Source organism: Zonotrichia albicollis, chromosome 18 (genome assembly GCF_047830755.1).
Source record: "Zonotrichia albicollis isolate bZonAlb1 chromosome 18, bZonAlb1.hap1, whole genome shotgun sequence".
Taxonomy (NCBI): Eukaryota; Metazoa; Chordata; class Aves; order Passeriformes; family Passerellidae; genus Zonotrichia; species Zonotrichia albicollis.
The window spans coordinates 1,352,366-1,371,874 of NC_133836.1; the positions used below are offsets into that span (position 1 = coordinate 1,352,366).

General features: G+C 46.4%; 1 protein-coding gene across 3 annotated transcripts in view; it reads right to left on the minus strand.

Moving 5' to 3' along the window:
• LOC102068110 (transmembrane protein 132B) overlaps positions 1-19,509 on the minus strand; it is a 212,072-nt gene that overhangs the window by 17,155 nt on the left and 175,408 nt on the right. Inside the window, exon 1 of one of the 3 annotated variants that reach the window (XM_074554628.1) lies at positions 3,036-3,160. The exons of the other annotated variants lie outside the window; for them this stretch is intronic. Coding sequence (XP_074410729.1) covers positions 3,036-3,086 — 51 coding nt within the window. The 5' untranslated portion in view covers positions 3,087-3,160. Of the gene's footprint in view, positions 1-3,035; positions 3,161-19,509 lie in introns of those variants that run through there. 3 annotated transcript variants of the gene reach the window in all.

Below are 19,509 nucleotides of genomic sequence, written 5' to 3' on the forward strand. Positions count from 1 at the left end.
ATGTTTATTTACATGTATAATATGAGTTATATACCTGCATGTGTACAGGTATTTTATCTTTATCTGGTTTGCATTCTGCCTTGAAGAGAGAGAGGAGCTCATTTCGCACAGAGCCCATGGTTTCAGAGTGGTTTTAATCTTTGGAGCCCACAGCTGATGAGATGTGGCTGTGTCCCTGGAATGCACTTTGTTCTCCTGTCAGGGCTGCTCTTGTCACCTGCCCAAGGCTCTGGCACAGAGGGAGCCTGGCTGAGCCCGTGGTTAAATTCTGCTTTCCTGGAATTACTGAGATAACTCATGTAGGCTTCAGGGGGGAATAGGCTGAGACACAGGCTGGGTTCCCTCTGCAAACCAACCTCAAATCTTTTCAGATATTAACAGGGATTAGGGGTCACTGAGCCAAGAAAAAATAGAGAAAACCTCTGGCAGATGCTTATTTTGCTCAAAAAATACAGTTTTCAGATATGAAGTAAAAGATCTGTCCTTCCACATTTGCCATATTAAAGTCAGCCTCTCAGATCCTTTTCAATGTACTGAAACTACAACTGCTCATTTACAGAGGGGCTGAGCCAGGTGATGAGGGATGGGGCAAAGGAAACACAGTCCCTCTTCTGGAGAGAACACTCCTCCACATAAATGCTTAATGAACACAAGAATATAAAATAATAAATCTAGATAATCTGATAAAGAGCTTAAAATGGACTTCAGGCTCAGGAGTATCACAAATGAGATGGAGCAGACTTGGAATATTTTTTTCCCTCCCTCATAATGTGTCACGAGCGTCTCTGGAAAGTTTAAGCACATTAAGCAAGCCCATTAATTGAATGAGCAGTTGAGATTCTAAACCATAAAGCTTACATCGAGGGAGTTATGTGAGAATTAATACAAGACAGAAATAATTAAGAAAACTCAAAGAGGGAGGGATAAACATCAAGGCCGGATCAGGGGAATAACTAATATCTGACAAGACAGCAGCTAATTTTTCAGATTCTCTTCTTGCTGCATCAAATGTTCTTGTCAGCAGACAAGAAAGGTGCTAAATTAGGGAACTGAAAATGGACATTAATTGTAGCTATAAAAATATCAGTCTAGGAATGCTGGATGTTGAGTATTTCAAACTTTCTGTGCTGAAAGGCACAGACCCACAAGAGAACACTGCATTTGACCTGAGGCCGTGGAGAAGGCTCCCAAAATGGAATGACACAACTGGGATTGTGGGTGTGGAGTTTGATTAGAAGTGTGTAACATCACAGGGTGGAAAACTTAAAGAGTTTAAGGGTTTAGAATATAACAATACATGTAGAGCAAGATGGAGGTTTTAGGGCGGAGGCTGGTCCTTCTTCTTCACCTTCTTCTCCCTTCTTCTCCATGGGTTTGGGTGGTGGTGTGTAATTGGACAGAAAAGTCCGCAGTGCGGGACACAAGGGATTAGTTATTGGGATAAAAGTGAAAACAATTTAGGTGTCATTTCTTAATTGGATAGTTTAGCCTTAAAAGACCTTGTAGAGAAAAACAGTTGGCCGTTTTGTAGCTTGTTACCAGAATGCTGTAGAAGTCAGGACTTGTAATGTAGATAAGAAATAATAAACATCTGAGTCTGAACACACAACACCGTCTGGGGCGCCTCAACCCTGGCCTTGGCAGAGCAGACACAAAGCCAAGAGCCAGCAGTGAGGGGTGCCCTGGGGTGGGGACACCTCTGGAGGTTGGGACCTCTCTGAAGAAACAGCAGCTGTGAGCTGGAAAATCCCCAGGGAAAAGAAAGAAGAAAAAAGGAAGAAAAAAGAATTTGGAAATCCCTAGACGCTGGTGAAGTGGTTTGGAGCAGAACGTGGATGCTGGAGACCCACGAGGAACCGAGGAGGAGAAACGGACAGCGAAAAGTCAGGTAGGATTTATGTTCTGCAGGGTTAATCACACACAATGGGAAACGTAGTATCTAGATCAGAAAGAGACGCCTTAGATCTCCTAGATTCACCGGGCAGGGAACATCATCCCAGGGCTGTCCCAACTAAAAGATCTTTTACACTGGGTGCAGGAACAGTTTCCAAACGCAGACCCAGGGGCTCTTTTAAATCCCTTTCTGTGGGACTCTGTGAATCTCAGACCATACAATGCTGCTACACTAAAGAACACAGCAGCAGCAAAACTTCTTCCAGCATGTAGGGTGGTGTGTGAGGTTCTAGCCTGCAGACGCCATGCACCGAAGCGGCACAAGAGGCTAAGGAGATCATCAGCGCCCCAAAGAGCGCCCGGCCTCGGCCCGTGCGGCCCCTCGGCCCGTGCGGCCCCTCAGCCCGTGCGGCCCCTCGGCCCGTGCGGCCCCTCGGCCCGTGCGGCCATGAGCGGCGGGGCGGGCACGCCCCTGCCCCCGCTCCCGCAGCGTCGGCACAGCCTGGCAGATCGCTTCCCACGGCTCCCCCAGGAACAGGGGACATGCCAGCCCTGCGAGGCGCTCCCCACAGCCGGGGGACGCCCCGAATTGCCGAGGAGCAGCCCTGGAGCGGGCGGGCCCATCCCCGGTGCGCGGCCACCTGCGATCGCGGAAAGCGCGCAGGGTCCGCAACCTGCGCAGCCAGGGACCGCACGGACCGCCCCAGGTACGCAAAGGGCGCAGGGTCCGCAACCTGCGCAGCCAGGGACCGCACGGACCGCCCCGGGTACGCAAAACCACCGCAACCAGCGCAAAAGGCCGTTCCCTTCTGCCCGGGGGGAGCGGAGCGCGACCCGCGGCGGTTTTTAAGTCACAAACGTGGCTTTGGCGGAGCAGACGGAGGTTGCGGGAGTACAGGGCTCCCTCGGGACGGGCGGACGGAATCTCGGACCAGAGATCGCAAATAGCGCTTCTTTACTGCCCACAGACCAGAGATCGCAAACAGCCCTTCTTTACTGCCCACAGCAGCGGCGCGGAGTGTCCATTCCCCGCCCGCTCTCTCACACACCCAAGCTCGGAGCCAACGCTCCCCAGCCCGCACCTCCCTCCAGCCATTCCGGCCCCGCCCGAGGCCCCGCCTCCCGGCCTGTCAATCACTCACCATGGCCGTTCCGCGGGAGTTCCCCAGACACTCATTATGCCCTTCCCACATAATGGCGGCGCCCTGCACACCTATTCCGTACGCAAAATGGCGGCGCCCTGCACTTCCGTAATTTATGCTAAGTACTTCCGCTGACGTCATTTTGTGACGACAACAAGACCTTAAACCTCCTCCTGCAGCGCCACCTGTGGCCAAATCAATTATTGCACCCTCCAATTCTAATACACAGCAATAAATGCAACCAGCAATTCCTCATACAGAGGGGTGGTATGGATACACATTATGATAGTGGCTTTTCGCAAATATTAAAATGGATCTTATATGTGTCATGTTAAAATCACTTTGTTATGAAGATATAGCTTCCATTTCTACTGTTAATTTAGCTTAGACATAGCATTGAAATAGTATATATACTTAATATAATATAATATAATATAATATAATATAATATAATATAATATAATATAATATAATATAATATAATATAATGTAATATATATTATATGTAATATATAATATAAATATAATAATATATAAAAATATATACTATTAATATAATATAGTATAATATAATATAATATAATATAATATAATATAATATAATATAATATAATATAATATAATATAATATAATATAATATAATATAATATAATATATACTATTACTATTATAGTATGCTCTATATACTATAACACATATAAGTATGTGTTATAATACATATTATAATATTGGCTTTTCACAAATATGAAAATTGATTTTTTATGTGTGATGTTAAAGTAACTTTGTCATAAATATATGGTTTTTATTTCTAAATGCCCCCAGCCATAATAACCTTTGCTCTATGGTCCTTGTCTCTTATTGCCCTTTAATTAACCTTTTAAATTTTCACAGGAGAGTGAACATGTTTTTCACCAGGGGAAGGAGTGAATACAGCCTCGAAACTTAAAGAAAGAACATCTTTGCAGGACACAAACCCGCAAAATACAAACAGATTTTGTCCCATTTCCTTAGATTCCAGAAGCCATTTCAAATAATAATACAAAAGATCCATCAAGAGACATAGCAAATTCTACCAACTGGGCAGAGATTAGAAGAAAAACATTAAAGGAAGGACATTTTGACATGGCATCAACAAAATCAAAGACAACAAAACATGGCAGACAAAAAAAGAACCACGGTGGACACAAGAATAATTCGTTATTGGTAGAGAGTAGAAATAAAATACGTTCTAAGGGTTAATTGGACAAAATAGTTTTAAAATATCTTGAACCTGTGTGTTTTGTGACTTTTTTGGTGCCTTCTCTTTGTAGGCTAAGTCTGGTATGTAGACAGCATGCTGAACTGTTGATAAAAGAAAAATAAACAGCCTGAAGACCAAAGAAACCAAAAGTCCCGTTCATCTCTTAATTCTGGCACAGCACTTTTTAGGGGTCTCCCACCAGGGGAACCTTGGGGGCAGATTTCACATCTAGGCTTACAAATGTCACAGATTTTAGTTTTAGACAGACACATTCAGTCATTTATATACGAACCAGAAGGTAAGTACAAAGCAGGAAATATAACTATGCTATTGTGCACCCAGTGCAGCGTTCAGAGCTCAGCATTCACTCAAGTGAATCTCCCAGAAAACAACCCAGCCTGGATAAGAAAACTTGAAGAGAGCCATTGTTGTTTCAGTTCTCTATCTAGAATTTGAGTTTACTCTGTTAAGTACAAGCATACAGACAATTCAAAGGAAAATCCAGCTGAACCCCATGACAAGCAACATAGAGTGAAGCTCCCATGAGGAAGCTTCTGTTTCACTCACACATATTTCATTACTGCCACGTTCCTTTCACTCACCTCACTACAATTGGTGCTAAAAAGCAGACTTGGCTCATCTGTAGGAAATGAGGGCCTTGAGTATGGACAGGAAATGTCCAGCACTCTTTTTTCCCTTGGGACCCACTCGAGAGCCAGGACAAAGAGCTGATTCCATCCTGGAGCTGTGATTCCATGGCAGCAGCGCTGTTCCCTCTCACTGCTCTAGAGGGAATGGACACCCCGTGAGCCTTGGGCCCTGCAGCAACGTCCCCCTGCACTTTCTCTCCTTTTCAGGCCCCTCCAAACCAGCAGCCACTCTCTGACTGCCGGAGGTGCTGGGGATGCTGCTGGGAGGGGAACTGGTCCCAGTGCTGCCTGTTCCCACCAGAGCTGCCTGGCTTCCACACTGAATCCCTTTGAGCTGCTGCTTCTGAGGGAACAAAGAGGGAAAAGGCTCTTAAATCTCTCCTACAAACACTACACAGTGAGAAGAATCAGCAAAAGCTTAGAATGCCACCCTCTCATGTAAAATACACGGAGCAAGGCTGTGTAAAGCAGTCTGTCAGCATCCATTGTCAGCTGCCTGGCAGCCCCAGAAAGTGCTGTTTGAGACACTTTGCAGGGGAGCAGGCCAGCCACCGTGTGCAGGTCAAGAGAAAGAGAGCTGCAATTAACCTCTCAGGGCTTTGAAGCAGGTGGTTGGCTCCAATCCCCACAGGTAATTGTAAAAAAGCTCAATTTGCCCTGTACAGTGTGTGACAGCCTCCTCACTTTAGGCTAATCCCGACCAGAGGAAGATAGCAGTTTGGGAGGAGTAATTGGGAAACTATTTGATGTTCAGGTCACAAAGGTTTCTGCACCCTTTGGGGGAGCAGGTAAAACAGAGGGGACGTGAACTGACAGGACAACAAGAGATCCCTGCTTGTGGCTCCTCTCTGCGTGCAGGGCCTGCTCCAAGCTCCTTCCTCACCCTCAGCTGGCAGGTCACCCTGCAAGGAGCCTCACAGGAGACAAGACAGCCACAGTGCTCTGGCTGTTTATTATTCAGGAGTTTTTGGGAAACCCTGCTGGGCACAACCATTTCCCTCTGCACTCTCTAGTGTGGGAGGGGAGGGCAAGATCTGCTTCAGCCCCAGGGACATCCCTCTGCTGTCTGCAGCACCTCAGGGGGACCAAGGTCAGCCTTTCTCACCTGCAGGCAAACACTTCTCACTGGCATTTACACACAGCTGTGCATGGACACGGGTAATGAATTATAAAGGAGAAACTCCTACCCAAAGGAATGAATTCTAATCCATTCAGTGCAAAGCAACGCTGCCTAAGAGGATGTAAGTGTGACACCAAGCACGGTGCAAAGCTGTCCTGTGGCACTTCTCACCTGTGAGTTTTTGACACCAGCCCCAAAGGGATGGTGCTAATTTTACAACACATTTTAAGAAAACTGAGGCAGACACCACGTGTATCAGAATTTGGTCTAACACAGAGTGTTTCAGCTGAAAAACTCAGCCACTTGGTTATCTAGTCAGGTCCCCAGATGATTTAAATTTGAGGTTCAAATTCACCCTTGAAAAGAGGTGCTTGCTGCCAAAACAGCCTTCACCACTGCTTCAGAAACTCACAACAGCTCTGCCTCCCCCTGCCCCAGCTCCTCTTGTGCACTGGGGTCTGCAGATATTGCCTGCGAGCAATTTGAGGCAAATGGTAGATTAAGAATATCAGAGTAAAGGATGGCAAATGACATGATGCTGGAATTTAAACTAATAAAACAAGAGGTTTTATTCCCTTTTAATCTTCCACATGTGCAGAACAGTCTTGGAAGTGTCATTTTTGAAACATTCTTTTCCCGTTAATTTGTTTTTATTGGCAAAGCAGGTCTCCAAGTACTGTTCTCTGAAATAGCTGCTGTAGTTTCAGATAGGAGTGTTGTTTTTAGGAATCCCCTGAGATATATTCTGAGCTTTCTTTCCTACTTAGAAACGATAGCCAGAGTTTAAGCCGAGTATTCCCCATCCCATGTGCTCGATATGTGTTTGTTTTTCATCTTACCATTGAATAATAATGCTCCACAGGAACAGGACACACTGCCTGGCTCACAGCACTCCAACAGCCACACTCACCAACAGGATTAGAAGGATTTCCTCCTCCCAACCACCAGCTTTCACTGGAGAAAAGGTAAAGAATGAGATATGCCAAATTGAGCCTGAAGCAGCTCCAATGCTCTTCATCCTAAGCAGGAAACCGAGGGAGGAGGGAGATGAGCCCAGGTACAGCCTGTGATGATGTGAATGGGTGTTTGAAGTTTTAAGAGTGGTTTTAGCGTTTAACCCCCATTGAAATGCACTGAACTAGAGGGAAGGACAGCGTGGCAGGCATTAACATTTGGGTTTAACAATGCAGACAATTGCTGAGCCTTAGAGAAGGTGCACTGATCCATGAATGCACGATGAGAGTTTAAAAACCTGCTGAACGGAACGGAGTGTGCACTATTCAAAAACTGTTGATCTGTGCAAAATTATTAAACAACACTTGAGATGTGCCAGGATTGCAGTCCCAGGTGCAGAGCAGCTGCTCCCCTTCTCTCCCCAGCACGGTGCAGGGGCGTTCCTGCTGGAGAGGAGAACTTTGGCAGGGGCACAGCTCTGGAGAGAAAGGTGGGTGAGCACTCACACTGCAGCCTGCTGCTGAATTCCAGCTCAGCAGCAACCCCTGGGCATCCACAGCACACAGCAAGGGCAGCTGCTCCACTTTCCTCCTGATTGATTGTGGAGAGGGAACACTGAGAGCAAACGGGGAGCAGCTAAAGCAGCACATGGGGGCCGCCAAAATGTTCTCTGCTTCACAAAATGAGATCCTCTACCCATCAGCTGAGATTTTAATTAACAAAAATCAAGTTGAGGAATTGTGTTGGAATGAAAAGTTTCTGCTTTCTCATCACCACGTGCAGACTGAGAAAGAGAGATTATCAGCATCAGGTGAGCTCCATGGCCATGCTGAGGTGCTGGTGCCTTTGGAAGAGAAGAGAATGCCTGGGACAGGCAGTGGTTGGTCCCCCAGGAATGTCACCTGCCCTGCAGGAAAAGAAATGCTGCTCAATACCGAGAGCCAAATGCTAGAGGTGGCTGTGTTGGTTCTGCTCAATACCAAAAACCAAATGCTAGAGATGGCTGAGTTGTTGTGCTCAAATATCCAGAGCCAAATGCTAGAGGTGGCTGAATTAGTTCTGCTCACAGCACAGCATTGCTGCAGGGAATGGGGAACCAGAGAGGCTCTGCTGAGATGTGTGAAGGAGAACAGGATGGCAGGGACACAGCCTGCCTCTGAAATTTGATCCAGCCCTTGTTGAAGCAAGTGAGAGACTTTCTCCTGCTTTACTGGCCCTGGACCAGGAGCTTTCAGGGCTGGGAGGACTTCACTGTCTATTGTAATGCAGTGACAGCCAACTGCGACACAAGCTTGGAACAAAGACTTGCAGGCAGTGTGGTTCTGGAGGCTCAGACTCTCTGCTCTGTCACACTTCAAGTTGTTTGGACCAACTGCACTCATCCCTTGATGGAGCAGCAGTTCCACTGCCAGGATGCAGCAGAGCAGGTGCACATGAAGCAAGTTCAGGCTGACTTCAGTCTCAGCACAGTTTGTGTTTAGGGAAAGCTTCAGGAATGCTTCTTTCTTCCCATTCAATCACTCCTTTTGTTGGTAATGAGAACACATGGAGCAGAGCTTAGAGCAGGATCTCCTTTATCCGCTTGTGATCAAAATCCTGTCAGTCCCATTCTTGCTCCGTGAGTTTCTGTTTCTTTGGAGCAGTCTCACATGCAGGCCAGCCTGGCTCCTGCTGCCTTGTCAGCATCCTTCCAGCCAGGCTGCTCATCTCCATCAGACATCTCCATTCCCAGCATGAGACAAAGCATCTCTCCCCAGCACCAATCCCAAGCACACAGTCTCGTCTGAGGTGGATTTGCTTAAATATTTGATCCTTCCACTTGTGCAGATAAGGCAGTACCAGCACTCGTTAGTTTATGTAAACATCCACATTTCTCATATTCATCAGCTGCTATCCCAGAAGGGCTCAAGAGCTGTTTCTGTGGTGAAACCCCAGCAGATGGTACCAGCTCCTTCTTGCACCCATCTAATTGCAAACACGGAACCTGCTCTGTAAAAGCTGTTAATTAGGTGAAAATAACACATATGTTTGAGCTACGAGCTAAGGTGGGGTTTTCCCCCCTCTCTGGTTTCCCCCAGCTGAATTGCTCACACAAATGGGGTTAGAAACTGACACAATAATTTGCAGATGGGTGAGAAAAGTAAAAGGGGAAAATACTCAGGCAGCATCAGATGTAACGTTCTTTGCAGAATAATGGGCTTTAAAAGTCATTTTCTGAGCACTAAGTAAACTAAATGTTATGATTCATGGCTCTAATCCCTGTGACTGAAATTTAAGATCTAAGGCTCCATGAAATTAAAGAAAAAGAAACAATTACATGCATATTCATTCAATGTCATGAATTGCATATCCTTCAAGTTTTCAAAAATATTTTAACAGTGGGAAACAGAGGTTTCTAAAAACTGTATTTGAGAAACCCCAGCAGATCAGCTCTAACTACTGAAGCCAGCCACCCTTCTGTGCCTGCTGGTTTCTCCACATTCCTGGGGAATGCAGATATTCCATAGGAGTGACAACACAGAGTGCACAAAGCTCAGGGCACCAAGGGAGCAGAGCCCTCGTGCAGGAGAGCTCAGCCTGCCCCTTCTGCACAGAGCACAGGGGAGCAGAGCAGGGGCCCATCAACCCCTGGGCTGCTCCTGCACGAACCCTCACCAGGCCTGAAGGCTGAGCTTCCATCTTTTCCAGACTCTGCACTGTGTTAGTGTGTATTTCTGAACTCCATATGAAGTGTCAGCAGCTCTCCTGACAGCTCAGTCCCACAGAACAATCCTTTTCCTCTCCTCAGTCCCACAGAACAATCCTTTTCCTCTCCTCAGTAACTCTCAATCCTTTTCCTCTCCTCAGTCCCACTCTCAATCCTTTTCCAGCCCCAGAACCAAGGACAGCTGCAGCTCCAGCCCCAAAAATTTTAAAGCGACCGAGCATTGAGGGGAGCAACCTGGGAGGGTGGGACTGCACAACCTGGAGCTGGGATTGGACACTGAACCCAACATGGAAATGGACCAAAACTGATAAAAGTGTGAAAACTCATGCCATGCCATCCAGCTTGGGTGTAGCCCTGGCCGGGCTCTTGCACTGCCCAAGGTGCATCCTTTGAAGGCCTTTTAACAAATCCCTGCTTTATCCATTTATCTGTGCCAGATTCTGTTCCAGGGAGCCTCTCCAGGCACCCCTCAAGGAGAAGGAGCCCCAGGTGCTGCTCTCCTGCCGTGGCACAGAGCATCCCTCCCCCAGGGCTGCCATGGCAGCAACAACAGCACTGCACAGCCCCTAGGAGCAGACAGACAGGCTGCAAAGCTTGGGAGCTTAACAGCATTAAGAGGAATGTCTTAAGTCATGAATATTTGCCACACTAATCTAGCCTTTAATCTTCTCCCAGTAACACAAGGATACGCCATCATTATCCCAAAGGATCAACAGAAAACCAGAAAAAATCCCCAGAAAGCTCTTAGATACACAACAGCACACTTTTGTTTTGTGAAGATAACTCTGGTTCTATGCTTAGATAGTGCTGCATCGACATTCATAAGTCTTCCCAGTTAGTTTTTGGTCTCTGAGCCACAAATAATTCATTATTAGTGAAAAAGGGACTTTAGGACAGACAACACAGCCAAGAAAAGCAGCCTTTAAACTGCATTCATTCAGCCAAGTGCTTCAACAGAATTATTTGGAGAGAAGATCAAGAGTTTTTACCTAAAAATTACTTTTCTCCTCTGGTCTTCTGAGACTGGACTAGAGTGGACTGCCTTGTTCATCTAATCCAGGGTGGCACCGAGGATCAGTATTAGGAGAGGCTCCTGACCAGGAAAGGGCTCTGGAATTTCCCTCTGGACTGTGCCAGGCCTGAGCTGTGCTCCAGGGACAGCACTCACAGGGAATATTCCTCAGGAAACACAGGGAGCTCCCCTGGATCGGAGACTGGAAAGGAAAAGTCCCTGGGTACCAAAAATGTGGAAAATGTGCTGCTCACAGCAGCAGCTGCCTTTGTGCTCTGTACCTGGGGCAGGAGAGGAGTGGATGGTCCCTCTGTGCAGGAAGGAGCAGAGAATGGAGCAGAACCAATCCTGCAGGAGCTGCTGAGGGAGAGAGCTCAGGGTGACCCCTGCTCTGCCCTCCCTGCTCCTCCACTCCCATTGTGCCAGGAAATCCAAACTCCAACCAGGGTGAAAGAGGCACATCCCAGCCTCTGCAGAGCAGAATATCTTAATAATTACAAACAATTATTTATAATTACCTATATTTATAATTACAAACGTAATTATACAGAGGTAATTACAAATGCCTGGTGCAGTAGGGATGTTTGGCTGCTGCAGTGCTACAGTGAATAATGCACTGAATGTTCTGGCACTGCTGGGCACTGATGCTGTGTCCCCTCCCAAAGGCCTGCAGGAGTGAGGGGACATCTCCAACAGCACAGGGGTGGCAGGTCCAGAACTCCCAAAAATCACAGCAAAAAGATTCTGCATAAATATTCACATAAAATGTGAATTTTTCACATTTTGTGAATATAATTTTTCACAAAATGATTCACCTAAAATGTGCTTTAAAATACAGCAATGAAGCATTTACTCCAAGGAAAGATTTTCGCATTTCCCTCCCATGGCAGAAAACAAACCAAACCACAGAATTTTCCTCTTTTGAGGAGAACTTTAAAAAAACCTAATCACAGTGAGAACAAATGTCGAAACGCCACATTCTGGATGACACAAAATTTTACTTTTTTCACAGAGCTCTTCAGAAACCACAACTTATTGAAATCAATACTTCACTATTGACTTCCACTTACAGGCAGAGATTGAATTATCAGAAAAAGCAGTGCAGAGCTACCTGAGTCCTCCTCACTGGAGCATTTTTGATCCAAAGCCTGTATGACATACGTGGACTGGGCTTCTCTCTCATCCAACAACACCCTGCTAAAATCCATTTACAAACGAGCTGGCCTCCCTATCTGTCAGTCTTTCTGCCATGGACTGGCATGAACCCTGTCCAAATGCCAAGACAGATCTGTAAAGTTCTTCAGTTTCCCCTGGAATCTGGGCACAAACAACTGTTCCTGCTCATGCATGAAAGGCAAGTGACAAACTGCAGAGTGCTGCCATAAGTTTGCTCTTGTACTTCAGGAGTTTTCCTCTTTCCTTTTGTTTTTCAACATCTTCCCTTAGGGCTGTGTAGATACAGAAAAACATGCCACAGTGAAAGAAGAGAAAAACAGGGGAAGAGTGGGAAAAGGTTTCTACCTTCTCTTCATTTCACCACAAGAGAAGTTTATGTAAAAGCTAGGTGAGACATAAAAATACATCCCCAGAATCACAGAAAACCTATAAATCTGACTCTTTTACTAGAAATTATAAGTTCTCTTTCCTAACCAGAAAATTTACAGGTGCCACACAAACAGAAAATGCTTCTACACGGTGTCTGGAAAGGAAATTATGTCATTAAAAACGGTGCTTCGTTAAAAATCCCTTGAAAAAACAGATGGGGAAAGCCAGTGTTGAAAATGGCTGGAAGAAGAGGCAGAGGAAGCAAAATGAAAACAAAGAAATCAGGTAACCAAGCAGGCTGAGAGCACCAGGATGAACTGGACATTGCTCAGGCTGGATTTGGGTAAAATAAATTGCAATTTTCCACGTGCTGCAGGCTCAGGTCCATTCTTTGCTGTGGTTGCCAACCAGACTGGTTCAGGCAGCAGAGATTTATCTGAATTTCAGTCACATTGCCAGGCCCAAGGGGGTTTGCTCAGGGGGACACAATCAGAGAGCAGCCCCAGAGGTGCAACCCAGATGTGACCATCCCATGCACAGACACAGAAATTCCTTCCCACGAAACCCCAGGTCCGTCCTTACTTTCATCTCCTCCTTGCTAGAGCTACAAAAGAACAAGTTAATGTGAAGGACAGATTTAATTTCTTAATTAATGCACAATTTTCCTTTGTGCTGCTGCTCTCTGGGGACACTAACCACAGCGCAAGCCAGTGCTGGGACTGCCCCATTTCTGCCCAAGCAGAGCACGAGTCCTGTGCAGCATTTGCATCCCAGGCATCCCTGCTGCAGGTGCTGCACTCTGCTTTTATTCTCTGTGCAATCAGCACTGAAGGCTGAATAGATTTTCCCTTTATTTTCTGTAAGAGGCTCATGCTCCCTGTCTTCTTTTAAGTTTCTCTTAATAGTGGCTTCTCAGCTGACATCACATGGATTTTTTCCCAGTGTTTGTGCTGCAGGTGCACTTTGGAGGCTGTGGTAGGACAGCTGTCATCTCCTCCTCTGCAGCTTCACTTCCTATTTCATTCCAAAAATCTTCAAATATTTCCTTGCTCTGATCTCCAGTTCTGTGCAAGGGAGGGTTTGGTGAAGTTCTGTTTGGGATTTTAACCATGCTTGCTGCCAAAACCCATACATTTTTTTGTCCATTTGGCTTATTCTGAAATAATTTCATATTCTTGCCAGGATTTCAAGGAGGGCTCCTGAGTTTTAGGGAAATTCTCTCTGCTGTCAGAAATCTCATCCTTATGGCAGGACAGCCCTGCAGCAGGGGCTCTGATGTCAGTTTGTGGTGACCACACATTCTCAGGTACCTCAGGCTTTTCCCTGAGCTTGCTGCAGCTCCTCCTGAACTCCCAGTGACAGACAGAAAGAATTATTCGACAGACAGGCAGCAGCAATCCCCTTCAGGATGTCTTCAGTCTTCAGAACAGGGTCCCTGGCTCACACAAGGTCAGCAGCCTTCTCTGAGGAGCCACACTCCTGTACAAAACCATCTGTGCTTGCCTCAAATGGGCCAAAGCTTGGAGGCATCTCCTTACAGGAACTCAGGGGATCAAAGTTGGCAATATTAGATTTTCCCTCAGCAGAACTGGTTACACAAGATGAAAATATCAATAATAGCATAAGGCAATGAAGCAAGCCCCACTGTCACGTTTGTGAGGAACAGAAGGTCTCAGCAAATGGCTGTCTGGGAGATTTCAAACCCACCAATTCCACAAACTCCAACACTCCCAGTGCTGAGGCATCCACAGCAGGGCTGGGCAGCACCCACAGCCCGTGGGCTCTCACTTTCTCCAGGGACAGCACCAGGAGAAGCCTCTCAGGCTCTGAGCTCTCCATGGCAGCCCTGCTGATGGATCCTGCCCATGGAAATGCACCCAGGGTCCAGTGCAGCCCTGGGCGTTTCTCCCTGTGCCACCTTGCGAGGACACCAAAGCCACCCCTGGTGCTCTGCAGCAGCTGCAGGATGGGCACAGCCCTGCCCTACGGGCACAGCAGCTGCAGCTGCTCTGCCCCTTTATCCTTTCTCTCCTTCAGTGTCATTTGCCTCTGCTTTTTGTCCTCAGATCCTGATCTTCACTTAGCAATTATGAAAACATTTTCTTGGCATTTATAGTACACAAACTGTGCTTAAAAACACAGCAATGAAGCATTTACTGCAAGGCAGGATTTTCTCATTTCACTCTGATAATCTCTCATGCTAAACTCACTGCAGGTTGGGGAAATCTGGAAGTCTCCAGCTTCTGTGTGGCAGCAACTGTTTAAGTCTGCAGATTTCCTGTATGGCTGTTTTGAAATCTTTTATTTGTGGGGTGGCAATAAAAGCTGTGGAGAGAAAATCTCCCCTGGCAACATGTACTCTTGAAAGGCCCTTTCAAAGCAAACATCCCAGCAGTAAGGAATACTTCAGCATGCCACATTCCCATCTTCCCCTTCTTTCCCTCCCCGCCTCCCCAGCCTGAGCTCTTTGCATTGGAATAATGAATTTCTTTGTGCCCCATCTCACAAAAGTGTTTCACATCACCTCCATGCACTTGGCTGGGGAAGACCCTGCAATCACAGGTTCTGTTCTCTCACACAGCACTGCAAGTATTTCACGTTTCTTTGAAGCCAAGTGTTATCAGTTGGCCGTGTAATATTCAGTTTTGAGGAAAAAAAAAAAGGATGATTGTATTCTGAAATACTGATTGCATCAAATGGTGACTAGATTGTGAGACAGTAATCATGCTGAGCTCAGGCGATTAAAAACTCACTTGGAAAATTGCTGCTTGCTGAGCCTTTATGGAAAGAAATGAATTAAGAAGGGAAACAATGAGGAAGGGCATACATTAATTTGGCTCTGCAGTGCATAATGCTGATTGTAAGAGATCTAAGGAAGAACTGTATGTCTTAAGGATTTCCTCTTATGCTTCCAGAAGGAAACCTGAGAGCCACCAGAGGGGGATGGCAAATTAAATCCTAACAGCAATCTCAGAAGCAGCAATTGGAAAGGAGCAAATAAATAAACAATACAAATAGGAGCTAGCACTTCCTGCTAGGAACTCCTCTGTTGTGACAATGCCTCTCACACAAAGGAGCGCCCTTGCTGCCAGTCCTGCAGTCCCATCCAGGACTGAGCTGGGCTGGGGTTTGTACCCCTGTACTGGGGTTTGCACAGGGAGCTCAGCACAGGATGAGAGCACTGGGGTCTGTGCTGCAGCTGCTGTCCTATTGCAGCTCATGCCTGTGCTGCAGCTGCTGTCCTGTTGCAGCTCATGCCTGTGCTGCAGCTGCTGTCCTGTTGCAGCTCATGCCTGTGCTGCAATTGTTCTCCTGTTGCAGCTCATGGCTGTGCTGCAGTTGTTCTCCTGTTGCAGCTCATGCCTGTGCTGCAGCCAGCCCTGTGGGGCTCCTGTGCAGCTGCAGGCAGAGCTGCAAGGCGGGCACTGTGTGCACTGCAGGCACTCTGTGAGGAATCCATCAAACAGACACCAAGGCCCGTGCCAAGAAGGGAAATGTTCCTCTCCCAGCCTCTTGCTGACACCTCCTCCAGTTCGTGTCTCTCTGCTCATTGTCCCCTCAGGCTCACAAGGGATTTTGGGCCAGGCTGACACTGCAGGGAGATTTCCCCCTCAGCCCAGCAGTTTCCATATCCATCCCTATGGCCTTGGATGCTCTTTTTGCCTCCCCCCGGGCTGCCAGACTCTGGGTTTGTTCCATATGTTTGGGTTTGACTCTAAACTGCCACATTTTTAAATGAAACCAGGTTTTTGCCATTCCATTGTGATCGGAGCTGTAGCAGAGGTAAAACCCAAGTGCTGATCAGTGTCTGGAACACCGAGGTGACTGAGGCTGCAGGGGTGGCCCTGCCAGGCCAGGGCTGGGAGCTGACTGCCCTCTCTGAACACAATGCCCATTTGTTCTAGAACCATGGAGCACTTCCAGTGCCTTTCCTCAGGAGAAATTCATCAAAGGAGTAAAACTCAACAACTTAATATTAACAAAAAGTGATTCATTTTCACAGTGAATTTGATGGAAAGCTGCTCAATTCCCCAGCCAAGCATCACAGAGTTCCAAATCTGCCCCTCAACTTCTTCTTGAACAGATGCAAACTTTAAAGTTTAATTGCCACTTAACACTTCTGATATTTTAAAATATTTACCTGGACCATTCTCCAATAGCCTGGCTCGACTCACAAAAACAACTCTAGCAGTTCAAGTCTTAGATGTGGGAGTAAGTGTCTTGGTGCAGTGCCATGAGTATAAATCAGACCTTAATAATTGACAAAACAAAACAAAATGCAAAATCTTGACATTTAGTTAACCATTGAAGCCACTGCTCAAACTGAAGCTGAGGAACACTCTTCCCAGAGTGTGCAATTAATTGGAAGAGAAAAACTACACCCCAGTGCAACTCTGCCATACTTGAGGCAAATGGAAAAAGAAATCCATTTATAACTTCACTTTGTTCTTTCATCCTCATTTAATGAGCTGTCTGACTCAATAACTCAGCATTAAGTACGATTCTTTAAGGCTGGGTTTTCCCCATTCCCCTCAGAATCCCAATCCAACCCAGATGTTAATTCTCCTCCTGTTCCTGATCCTGTGAAGAACACCAAACTAGCTTTCACTCTGAATTCCAGTTCCATATAATGAGAATGCAAACCCATAAATAACTGAAGACCTAGCAAGAGAAAGCTGCCTTTGCCCACAGAGGAGGAAGGGAGCTGGTTACTGTCAACAGGATCTGCTTCTTCTGTCAAATAAATTAACTGTACTTGGAACTGATGGTGCCATGTCAGCCTCCTCATCTCCATCTCCAACTCCAATCCCAATCTCAGGGGAGAGCATCTCAGAACACGTTACTGAAACACAGGTGTGGGTGAGCTGAACCACAAAAATAAACACCCAAAGCTGCCTTCAAATCCCAACTGTGACCCACAGAGCTGGGGAATGCAGAGCTTTGGCTCTGCCAGTGCAAATCACTGCTGAGCTGCCTCAGTGCTGCAGACAGGCAGAGACAGAATAAAAGAAAGGCTTTATAAAGCAGGGTTCAGGGCTTGCTGCTCTAGCTAAGCTAGCAGGGAACTTGTAAGTTCCCATGTGGAAAAATCAGAGGAATGACATCCAGTTTGCATAACAATCTATTCTTGTGGAGAAAAATAGGTTGCACCTGTAATAACAAAAGATCTGTGCCAGGAGGATCCGTGAAGAAAATATGTAAACTAACCAAAAATAGAGAGATTTGATGGATATACACACGGGCCCGAGTAAACTGAGTTTCAGGGTATTGTCAGCCAATTAGATTTAACATGGTGCCTTCTGATATTTCCTATAACAACGAGCTTTGTGAATAAAGAACTGGCTTTTCTGCATGAAGAAATGGAGTCCTGTCTGGGATTCAGGGCTGGGTGTGCATTGTCACTCAGGGGGTGCTGCCCCCAGCCCTGCCCCGTGTGTGCCCAGCCCAGTGTGCCCCGTGTTTGCTCCATCCAGGGCTGACAGCTAATGGCTGCTCTAACTCTGACACCAGCAAACTGTGCCCTCTGCGCGCCCCTGTCACTCCCTGCCTGTCACACACTGCCAGGACTTTGCTGAGAGCACAGCTTGGCCCCGGGGCTTTGATGACAATGGGAATCTGAATTAATTTGCTCAGCCAGAATGGTAGTTCAAGAGGTGTAAAAGCCTTGGAATCATGAGGTTCACAGAGCTGCAATTAGAATATTTAAATGGGCAGCTAGGATAAAGTCTACAAAGTACAGCTTATGGCCTACAGAATCTGGAGGAAAAGCCTGTAAAAGTTTGTCATTTTCTCCCAGCAACAGCTACTTATTGCTGCCTTTGTTGAGCATGGACTGAATTGTTCATTTACTCGTGCTTTTCTTACTATAAAATATTCAGAGTTTATCCTGAGCAATGCCATGGTTTGGGTGATGATTGTTTCCTAGGACTGGGATCCGTGCCCTCTGCATTCCTGCTCTCAGAGCAGCCAAATGCTAAGCCATAGAATTGTTTTCCTCCTCTGAAGGAGCAGCTGGTGCCTTGGAAGACACCATAAGCATCTCTGCCGAAATGTGTGTAATTGCACATGTCGGTGTGGTCTGCTCTGAGCGAATCCCTCTCCCAGACAAAACACTGTTTTCTCAAGCTGGCTTTGAAGGCTGTGTGTGCTCAAATATAGCTTCAGGAAGGCACACACATATATTTTGCTATAAACTGTGTACAACGTGTGCTGTATACAGAATATTAATGCCTCAATATGTGATTTTGTGTGACTGCCTCGCTGGCATCCTTATTGCTCTACATGGAGCTGGTTTGTGTGCAAATACAACTCCAAACACAAAGTTTTAGCTTGGCACAATCCTGAAACAATACAGATTTCCACCTGTTGTAGTGAGAACGTTTTAAGCTAAATCTTTATTATGCAGTAAGTGGCTGTGGTCCTCTGTTCTGATCATACTTTGTCAAGCTAGAAAACTAATTAGCAGAATCTGCTGACCTGGATGTCAGAACCTCTGATATTTCAGCAAAGAGCAAAATCCTTAATTCAACAGCAGACATATTGCAGAGAGATCTGATGTGCTCCCCTGCCCACCCCTAATGACTCATAAAGATGAACTTTGTATGGGGACAAAGAGAATGGACTTTTTGTCCAAAATGGCCAGAAATTGCAAGAAGCTCTAATTTAGAAGTTTGATGAATTGCAAACAGCTCGATGATAATTCATTATTGCCCTGACTGAGGCATATCTGCCTACAGATACAAAAGGCAAGATGTTTAACAAGACAACTCTTTGTGGCCAATAAATCCTCCTGGAGCTGCTCTCAGCTGAGGGCGTGGGGCTGCCAGCATCAGCCAGGTGGGATTAAAAGGACAGGAGGGACAGGGAGAAGGACTCACCACATTAAACACTCCAAAAGCTTTCCCAGCACCCAGCCCAGCCTGGCCCTGCTCTGGGGCACTCACACCTGCAGGGTCCATTCCCTTCTGCCAGTCCTGAATGCTCCACTGAAGAAAAGATCACTTAGAAAATAAGTTCAAAATTCATAGTGCAACAAGCCAAGTGGCACCAAAGTAAATCCATCATCCAAACAAGCAGAGAGGATTTTCACTGCTTCCAGGAAGAGTTTGGCCTCCTGGAGGAAGGTAATTTCTGCACGAGTGACCACAAAATAAAGCTGCTAGGTAATACAGGGATAGGTACTCAAGAATGTGATAGATGGAGGAACAAGATTAGCTCTGCTTTATGTACAAGTCCATCACATTC